The sequence below is a fragment of the Epinephelus moara genome, chromosome 2 (assembly GCF_006386435.1).
Source record: "Epinephelus moara isolate mb chromosome 2, YSFRI_EMoa_1.0, whole genome shotgun sequence".
NCBI lineage: Eukaryota > Metazoa > Chordata > Actinopteri > Perciformes > Serranidae > Epinephelus > Epinephelus moara.
Window position 1 is genome coordinate 21,146,467 of NC_065507.1, and position 10,302 is coordinate 21,156,768.

The 10,302-nt window shown below is 42.2% G+C and overlaps 1 protein-coding gene across 1 annotated transcript; it reads right to left on the reverse strand.

Moving 5' to 3' along the window:
• Positions 1 to 51: 51 nt before the first annotated feature.
• LOC126401252 (guanylate cyclase soluble subunit beta-2-like) lies at positions 52 to 9,917 on the reverse strand. The gene is made up of 15 exons (XM_050062393.1): positions 9,906 to 9,917; positions 9,641 to 9,714; positions 7,166 to 7,260; positions 6,861 to 7,021; positions 6,677 to 6,776; positions 6,414 to 6,572; positions 6,106 to 6,177; positions 5,836 to 5,939; positions 4,245 to 4,461; positions 3,836 to 4,156; positions 3,556 to 3,704; positions 3,307 to 3,453; positions 867 to 1,021; positions 576 to 772; positions 52 to 404 (listed from the first exon to the last, which is right to left on the reverse strand). Exons 1-15 carry the CDS (start codon positions 9,915 to 9,917, stop codon positions 52 to 54), a joined length of 2,316 nt encoding a protein of 771 aa, XP_049918350.1.
• Positions 9,918 to 10,302: the final 385 nt, after the last annotated feature.

Here is a 10,302-nt window from a genome sequence, read left to right on the forward strand (position 1 = left end):
GGTTGATGAATCATTTATAGTCAATCAGCCATTCGGCAAGTAATTGCCAGCTCACAGGACGACACAGAACCTGGTCCGGGTGTGTTTGCTTTGATTGTTGGTTTCCATGGCACCGGTAATCAGCTGCTGTTCCTCTGTGTCCACATGGCTGATGCTGTCTAAGCTGTCCATGTTATTTTTTACCTCTGTTTGGTCATATTCATCTGTATCCTTTAACTGGTCTAGACCTCCATCCTCTGATTGATCTTCAGTGTGCAGGCTTCCGTAGCTCTCTGAGTCCTGGGGCTTGATGGCTGAGCCGGTCTGGGGTTCAGACCTATGTGATGATGGTGGGGGTTCACTCAGGCTGTCTTCATATTTCATAGGGATCAAGAAAAGGTCGTCCCCGTGCTGCCTCTGAAAAGCTACAACAGAGGAACAAAATGAATGAAAGAGGGAAAGAGATTTATGTATAGCTGATAAAGACTGCAGGGCATTAAAACTCAAACAATGGCCGAGTTCTTATTCCCCAAATTAAAGGACACAGAACAAATCACTAGATAAAATTAGAAGAATTTGCCAGACATGAAACAGACCTGGTCTGTGGAGACTTGGCTGGTAGCTCATCTGCCTGTCCTGCTGTCCAGCCCCTGTCTCCATGTCTGAGAGACCCATAATCTGCCGCTCACTGACTCCTATGTTCCTTTCAAGAAAGTAAGTGGTCATTCTGTCCTTCCCCTTCACCTCGATCTCCCCTCGCTTCTGGATAACAAAGCTTTTATTCTTCAAAGCCCTAAGAAATGTGGACAGAGGACGTGGAAGCAAAAAGAGAACATAACAGCATTCGTGGTACACGTCAAATTGTGATTGAATATGTGCGTCCTCACTGGTAGACAGTTGGGCTCAGATGGATCTTGTCAGGGAGGCCGTGACTCTCCATGCGAGACGCAGTGTTGACTGTGTCTCCAAACAGACAGTAACGAGGCATCTTCTCCCCAACTACACCTGCCAGTACAGGACCACTGTGGAGACCCACACGGATCTACAACAAGCCGTAGAACAGATGCTGCGTTAGGACAGAGAACAAAAGCAAAAGATTATGGAAGTAGCAGTACCAAACTATACAATACGTCATTACAATAAGAGTCAAGCAAAATTCCATCCATCCATCCATCCATCCATCCATCCATCCATCCATCTTCATCAACTCATCCAGGACCAGGTTGCAGGGCAGCAGGCCGAGCAAAGTACTCCAGACGTCCATCTCCACAGCAATGCTTTCCTGCTCCTCCTGTGGGACCCTGAGGTGTTCCAAGGTCAGATGAGAAACATAAAATATCCAGCATGTTCTAGGTCTACCCCGGGGCCTCATACCAGTTGGACATGCCTGGAAAACCTCTAAAGGGAGGCACCAAGGAGGTATCCCAACCAAATGCCTGAACCACCTCAAATGGCCCCTTTTGACACAAGGAAGCAGCAGCTTTACTCTAAGCTCCCTCCAGATGTCTGAGCCCCTCATTCTGTCTGTAGGCTGAGTCTAGCTAGCCTATGGAGGAAACTCATTTCAGTCGCTTGTATCTGCAATCTCATTCTATTGGTCATTACCCAAAGCTTATGACTATAGGTGAGGTTCGGGATGTAGATGGACCAGTGCATCAGGAGCTTTGCCTTCTGGCTTGGCTCCCTCTTCGTCACAACTGTCTACCGCAATGCATCATATCGCTTGTCCATGTCACATTCATCTTTCCCCCTCCCTTGTGAACAAGACTCTGGGATACTTGAACGCCTTCTCTACGTGCAGTAATTCTCTCCCAATCCAGAGGGGGCAAGGCACCATTTTTCGGCAGAGAACCGTGACCTTAGACTGGAAGATGCTGACTCATCCTGGTCAAGCAAAATTTTTCTTAAAGGGAAATTTCGGTTTATTTCAACCTGTCTCCTATCGTCCTAAATTTGTTTCAAGTTACTAGTGACATAGAAATAATAGTTAGCATGTTAGCCGTTAGCCTAGATACAGCCATAGTGTCAGACCTGTTAAAACGTAAGTGAACGGGCATCCTTTCAAGTGCAAAGTTAGTCCACTAAACAAGCTTTTTTTCCACAAAGACCGCCTCATATCGTTAGGATAAATGTCAGAGAACATATAGAAAACGATATGTAAATGTGTTGTCTTACCTTACCGGTGTGCTGCCATGTTTGTTTATCCCTCTAGCTCCGCTTTCCAAAGCGTGGCCGAAATATCGCGAGAACAAACAGCAACAGCTGGAAGGCAGAACCGGACAGTAGCCTGAAAAGTTCATTCATTTATTTTATGAAAGATTTATAGAATAATGGCTGACTTTTTCCCAGACTTCGACTTTGTGGAGGAGGAATTTGATTTTGCAGAGTTTGATGGCCGCCCTTATTTATTTGAGCCAGAATACACTGACGAAGAGCTTCGTGAAATTGAAGAACGGAGGAGGAGAGAGAGAGGTGCAAAAGGTAACGTTAGAGGACGAGAGAGGAGGAATGGCTGCTGGAAGGCTGCGTAGCTCTGGAGATTGGTGGTGTAGTACCTGTGAATGCTGTGCCCCAGTGCCCACAGAAGAGGAATGCCTCTGTTGCAAGGAATGGGACCAGTTGCAGCCTTATTTTCAAGGTCTGGATGTGACCGAGAACGAGACACCTCCACCTGGAGTAACGTTAGTATCCAGCTGGGCTTTATCTAGAGCTGGCGAGATATATTTCGGCCACGCTTTGGAAAGCAGAGCTAGATGGTAAACAAACATGGCACCACACCGGTAAGGTAAGACAACACGTTGACATGTCGTTTTCTATATGTTCCCTGACATTTATCCTAACGATATGAGGCGGTCTTTGTGGAAAATAAAGCTTGTTTAGTGGACTAACTTTGCACTTGAAGGTATGCCCGTTCACTTATGTTTTAACAGGTCTGACACTATGGCTGTATCTAGGCTAACGGCTAACATGCTAACTATTATTTCTATGTCACTAGTCACTTTACAAATTTAGGACGATAGGAAACGGGTTGAAATAAACCGAAATTTCCCTTTAAGTAAAAATACACAAGTACAGTATTAGCAGCAACATATCAAAAGTAAAAGTTCTCGTTATGCAGAATAATTACTATAGGGATAGGGATAGGTTTAAGGTAGTTACATCTGTAATTGGAGTAAAAAGCACATTATTACCCTCTGAAATGTAATGGAGAAAATTAAGCATCATGAAATGGAAATACTTCAAATATGAAGGAGCACTTCAGTAAATATATTTAGTTAATTTCCACCACTGTTATATTTAAGAGATTCAGCACAAACGTTCTTGCACCTTAATGGGTCCTCCTGTCACCGGGTTGATAACCTCCCTGGCAGCCAAGATCATACCCAGGGCAAAGTTGGCCACCCTCTCAGCGTGGCTGGAGACAGGTATGGGCACCCCACCCACCACCATATAGGCGTCCCCTATTGTCTCAACCTGGGAAACACACAGTAAATACACCGTCAGATTTAGTCAGATCAAATGATTCAAGAAGTGTCTTTAATATTCGTGTCAAAAGGTTAACTCTGTGGTGTGTACCTTGTAAACATTGTGCACAGTTGTGAGTCGGTCGAATCGGAGGTACATGGAGTTAAGCATAAGGACGATTTGGATTGGTTCACACAGGGAGCAGATATTAGTGAAGGTCACCACATCACTGAACAGTATGGTGCACTCTTTAAATTCTCCTATAGGATATACAAACATACATAAAGACACACAGCAGTCATATTTGACACATAAAGCACAAACACTCGTATTATTATATTCGAATTATTGTATTATTATACAATATGTAAAGCATTAGCATGCCATTAACCTGCTTCTACTGCTTTGCCCTCCTTCAGCTGGTTGGCTACATGCTTGGGCAACATGGCGTACAGCAAGTTCTCCGTCTTCCTCCTCTCCTCCTCCAGGTGCTGAGACAGGAGGCGGAGCTCCTCTTTCTTCCTCTCTAACTGATTGGACAGCTCAATTTCTGCCAGTCGCTGCTGATTGAGCAGGATGAGGTCACGGGTGACGTCGTGAGGTGCAATGTCAGAAATGTGCATGTCCCTCTCCTCCAGCTCTTGGAGGCTTCTCAGCAGAGGAGAGGCTTGATAAAGCATACAGTCCAGAGAGGGCATCCAGATCATCTGACCTATGTGAAGCAAATATTAATAGTTCCCCTGTTTGCTTAGGAAAGAAAATGTATATAGTTTGGTTACAGTTTTTTTTTTGTCCTCTACCTCTGAGCTGCAGCATGGGCCTGTCCTTCCATGCTTCCGGCATCATGTCCCTGCGCGTCTGCAGGACAAAGTGACTGTTGATGAACTTCCTGATGCTGGAGATGGTGAAGGTGACTTCAGGATGCACAATGCTGAAGTAAAGGTCCAGATGAATGCTCACTGTCTGGAGGCCGGGGACGATCCTCTGGAGCTTCACCCCTGCCTGGTGCACCACCAGCTGCCTCAGACACCACCAGGATCACATCGGTTAAAAAGATACTTTGACGATTTTCAACCAGCTTTGTATCATAACAATGTGAGTCGTATATGTAAATTAATTCTGGTAAACCTTCCTCCATCCTGCCAGTGCCAAGATCTCCTGCTAAATTTGCCAGCATTTTGGGTAATCTTGCGAGTTTTTTTACTGGCTCTAGGGCTATTGCACGGACTAGAGATTGTTCTTCGGCATTAGGACGCAGAGATTATAGAAGAGTGAAAAAGCACCACCCTACTCTCTCGGTAAAATGGCAGTGCTGATCAAATATAAACTAATATTCTGTTACTGTATTGCCTATTTCTTGCCAAACATGCTTTCAGAGACATATTTTAGTTCACTGTTTAGCTGTTATACGAGAGTTTGTGGACAGACAGTGGGTGCCATACTGTTTCCTGTAATGCAAAAAAAGAGTCTGAAAATACTGAGATCAAACCGTAGAGCTATGCAGTGCTGATCAAATATGCATCAAGATTCTGTAACTGCATTGCCTATTTCCTTTTACTACCTCAAACGTTTAATGAAACATCTTAGCTTACCGTTTAACTGTAATATGAGATTGTTCGTTACCAGCCAGCCTCCGTTTTGTTTTCCGACAGACAACTGGATAGGCAGTGAAGGCTAGGACGCGATCTTTGACCGAATGGGGGCTATGGGGTATAACACATGCGCAATGTAACTGGAGCTGCAATGTTGAAGGGTTACAGCAGTGGTACTAGAAATAAAGGGCTAGTGTCTGCTCAGGTGCTCTATGGATGCGCTTGGCCTGACAGAACTTTTGGGGTATGTTCAAATGGATGGCAGCCAAAAAGACAATTGAACATTTCCACAAGGAAGCATTTGCTTATGGTCTTTTATTGAGGACCTTTTCCATAGTTGCAGAATTGTAATTCTCACCCATATCTTTTAAAATATATTTTGACCCAAGGCCATCTGCGGACGCTTCAGTGAAATGAATCAATCATCCCCATGTTCAATTATAGTGCATCAATTATTGAGACTCTCAGCAAGTGCAGACCAGATAGTAGCGCTCATGTGTTTTACCTCAATGATATGGCACACTATGATACCACGACTTCCCTCTTAACCTTCTTTCTTGCCTTAGATCACCCACCAGTGAGAGCGTTTATTGGTCGCTGGACGCTACAACCCCTTCCCTCTGCTTTCTCTGATCATGTAGCACCAATTTTAAAAGTATTTGCATCTATTGACTGCATAGACAGCCTAGTTTTATGAGAAGATCATCTTTCCAGCAGTAACATACATCTTCAATTTAATATAATCACACAAAGCCCTCCTAATATACTATCTTTGTAAGGTGAACATGGTCACCTCTACCTGTTCATCGAAGACTATATGGAAAGGGAAAGCATGGCAGAAAGTCTTCAGATCAATGTGAAGAGTTGTAGGATACACTGGCTCAAAACCCCTCAATAGTTTACCTGTAAGAGTAAAGAAAGAGTAAAGACACACATGTACAGGTACCTGGAGGTATGTGACTCCTCATGGTCTTATTTGCTAAACTTTTGAGTGACTACTGGCTTAAGCTGCTCCAAGTATCGTATGTATGTTAATGGGTGTCTGTACTCTACCTTTCCCAAAACGAACCAGCCCCCTGATTGTCTCCCAGTGACTCCTGTGCATTGAGAAACTGATACTGGATCTCTTTTGATGAAGTGGCTAAGGGCACAGAGAGGACAGACTTGGAATTTCATTATAATCAATAAAGTCATTTCTGTTTTTCTTGTTGTTCATTTTGTCCACAGTAGTGCTTAGTCTGCACAGTCTACATGTAGTTTTACATTGAGAGTTTGTAGCACAGTTCATTAATCTAACCTCTTCAATCCAGATCATGGCATTACGTCTATTCACCAAAGGCTGGAGGGACTGTGTTCTCGAAAAACGTCCAGTTTTACATCTGACCATGCTGGAGCGAGCAGCAACATCTGGCCACTGTGTGACCAAGAAAACCACATGCTCCTTCTTCCCAGTTCTCTCCAGCTCCTCCACCTGGTTGACAATCTCCATTGTTATATCACTGTTGAAAAAATCTTTAGCAACAGCTCCAATAATACCTGTAAAAGAGAACAATGTGAGAAAGTCAATAAAATAGTGGCAAACTTGCAAAAGGACATACATAAAACTAGCATTTACTCTAGAGGACGTGTTCTTTAATTACCAGGAACAATGTGGCAGAGTCCTCTGCGGTCTGAATAATAGTGGAGAAGCATGGTACCATCAGGGTTCCTCTCCACCCGAAAAGATGGTGCATTCATTTCCTGCAAGAATCCAACAATAAATTATAAATCAGTTTTTTTCTCCGCAAAATAAATCAAGATTAAAAAAAAAAAAAAAAATAGAACCTTGTAGGAGAGGGCGAGGTAGCCATGAAGTGCATCCAGATTCTCAGTGAATTCGAACAGATTTCCTCCCAGAGTCCGCAGCATGTGATCATAGCCTGAGTGTTTGCAGAACTCAAAGAAATATTCTCCAAACTGCCTCAAGACAACCTCTGGCTTCACTCCTGCAAAGACATGAAAACAAAACTAAAACAGAATAATATATCACAAGCAAAAATGATTTATTTTGAATTATTTTTCCATTTAAGGCGACCAATATTTGTGATTTTAAAAATCAAAACAAAACACGGACATGGAAATTGAATTACCTAGCAGCTTGCATGTTTCTGCTACTAACTGCATGGTGATTTCATCTTTATAGACTTCATATGTCAGGAAGGAATCCTGGACTCCAGCTTCATCCCTGATTTTGGGAAGACAATGGATTCATTGTTTTTTGTGGTTATGATAAAGAAGATACAAACTGTAATTAAACAAAGGAACCCTCACTGTGATGCACTAATTGACTACACAAAGTAAGTCATCTTTTTGACCTTCATTTTAGGATTTTCAATAAGAAACAAATGCTCAGTACAAAGTCCTAGGACTTCAAAATTACTTGTAAGATAAGATACATACACATAGCAATTGAGGGTATACTGGGGCTCAGGTATAGGGCTCCAAATTCTGACAAATATTTGAATCTTACTCTTATTAGACAACCTGAATCTTTCTATGTACACTACATTCATCATCACTTATCCACATATCATATGTTGGTGCACAGTCTGACTTCCAAATAAGTAGAAGCAGTTTCCTTTATCACAGCCAAACCAAATGAAATGGCCTGAGTGTCATAGTTGTTTGCCTAAGGTAGGGGAGATCAGGGTTGGTTGTCACAGTGCTTATTATGGCCACACTAGAGGGCGCTGTGACATTATGTTGACATCAAACAATTGGCCTGACATCCTACTCCTTTGCACTGGTCATTTTGTGGAACACACACAAGACATTAGGCCCGTTTCCACCGCAGGAACTTTGTGGTAATTTTACGGGGCCGGGGCCGTTGGTGCGTGTCTCCACCGCAGGAACCACCCCCGAAGGACAGAGTTCCGGAACTTTTACAGGGGCTAAACAAGTCCCTGCCTCGGAGTAGGTACTCAGAACGGCCCCGAAAAACTCCTGGCTGGGGCTTGGGGTTTACTTGGTGCTGACTGGATATACTCAAGGTGGGATGTGATGTCAACAGAAAGCAACAAAATAGCCGGCATTTTTAAAACTCAGCAGACGAGGGTTAGCTCGTTCATAGCTTCCACCGCCATGTAAACCAAGAGACACGCCAGAAACCCAGCAACCACCTCAGCTCCTTCCATGTTGATTATCGTCTTTCTTATGTCTGCTTTCTTCTTCTTACTTCTGCTTCGTACTTCTGCTTCTTCTTCTTTGTTGTTGTTCTTCTTTGTTCGTTTCTTTGCAGCGTCACCCCGGTTAAAATGGTTGCAAAATGATTACGTCACATCCAGAGCCCGGTAACTTTACAGGGACCTTCCTCCTACTCCGCCGCACAGTGGAGACACAGTGGTTGAGAGGGCCGAGCAAGAGGATGTTCTTGTAAAGTTCCTGCGCCCCAAACAGTACTAGGAACTTCTTCAGTGGAAACGGGCCTATTGAGGTGAGTAAATATTTTGTAATTTTTATGGGTCAGAGTAGTTTTTCATATTGGTGTTGTTTTTGTATTAAGGGCTTGTAGGTTATTTGTCATTTAAAAAAATCAAACACTTATTAAAAAGTCAAAGGTAATAGCTTTGATTTGAGTCAACTTTAAGCTAAAGCCATTTAGTAGCTAGTTTAAAATGTTTGTCAAGATGTCAGGTGGGGATAGTTGTCTTACGTGTGACTGTTCAGAAAGACAGGCAACATGTTATAGTCCACATGTTCTCAGCTGTTTTTAATTACACACACACACACACACACACACACACACACACACACACACACACACACACTGTTGCTTTAGTTCCTCATTCTAAAACAATGTTGGATCTAAACATACTTCAACCCAGGCTGACATTTTAACAAAAGTTTCTGGTCACATTGAGATTGAGATTAATCTATTCTAATCTCACGTTTAATGTTATATTCACAATGAGTTGTTATGAAACAATGGCTGTAATAAAGACTAGATTTTTTTCAGAACTGTGAATTCCTCCATTTTACTTTCATTCAAGAGGTGGTATTCATTTTAAAACTTATTTGGTGTTTACATCTTTAAAAAAAAACTAAATAGTTATAAATTTTTCTTTTTTTCCTCTGAAACCCCACTGATAACTATAGGGACAACCAACCCCATACATTGTAATTGTAACCTATTCTTGTTACAATAAGTTGTATAAATGAGAGGGATACCAATTTCAAGCCAAGACCTTAGGCTTTCGTTTAATGTAGGGATGACTAGTGAAAGATGTTTTGATGATGAGCAATTCACACAAGAGTAAAAATTGTGACAACCAACCCTGGTCTCCCCTAACACACTCATAGCACCTAGGACAGCAACTAGTGAGTAAGATTTCCAGTTCTTCTCAAAGGCTTTAGAGAAACATTCAAATGTACTCTTCCAATAAGTAAACAGTTTCCAACATGTCCAAAGAGAATGTGTTAATGTCCTGTCTGCCTCTTTACACCTGTTACAGAGGGGGAAAACATCAGGGGGAAATATTGTGCAATCTGACTTTGGAGTAGTATAAGTCTTTAAATAGCCTACTTATAACAAATCTGTAAAAACAGGAAATAGAAATGTATTTTACCTGAGCTTGATCCACGTCTCCTCGCCAAACTTTTCAACCACCAGCGATTTCAAACAGGTGTTAATAAATCCATACTGCGGAGAACAAACACAGTCATGTGAAGGGAAGCTCTGAAAATATGTGTCAGGTGAAACGAGGCTGGCGATATGTGAAGCAAGCAAACGAAAATAAGTCTGTAAACGCAGCATACCATATCTTTGAAAAGCTGAAATCACAGGAGCCAATTTTCCCTTCGGAGAATCTTCGTCGCTCGCGCATCACACACCGCGCGCGCCATAAACCTTCAGTGGCTGTAGGAAAAGTGGTGCTTTGAGCTTTAGGGAGACAGATGTGTCCTGAAACCAGTTCTAGTCCTGCAGTGTCGGACTGGAGACGCAAATATTTTAAAAATATGCTTCGAATAAATACCCACAAGAATGACCCTGGTGCTTCAATATAACTTATTGATAAATCTATCTTAGAGCTACATGTTACACTTTGACTTGCTACAAATTGTGTTAAGTAGCTTTCCAATATCAAATATAGGTTGTAGGACATTTTTTATTTTAAATCTTAGGCAAATTAAGACATTTATTGATAATTTGATGGGAGCCCGTAAGGACAATTTTACATTTTCACAATTTTTTGCAAAAACACAGCCATATTTATTGATAAAAAAAGGT

Excerpts from the sequence above, each read along its gene's own strand:
- LOC126401252 (XM_050062393.1), bottom strand. Across the intron at positions 6,777-6,860 it reads ACCTCGCCCTCTCCTACAAG|GAAATGAATGCACCATCTTT; the intron begins GTTCTATTTTTT and ends GGATTCTTGCAG. Across the intron at positions 3,705-3,835 it reads GGGCAAAGCAGTAGAAGCAG|GAGAATTTAAAGAGTGCACC; the intron begins GTTAATGGCATG and ends TATATCCTATAG.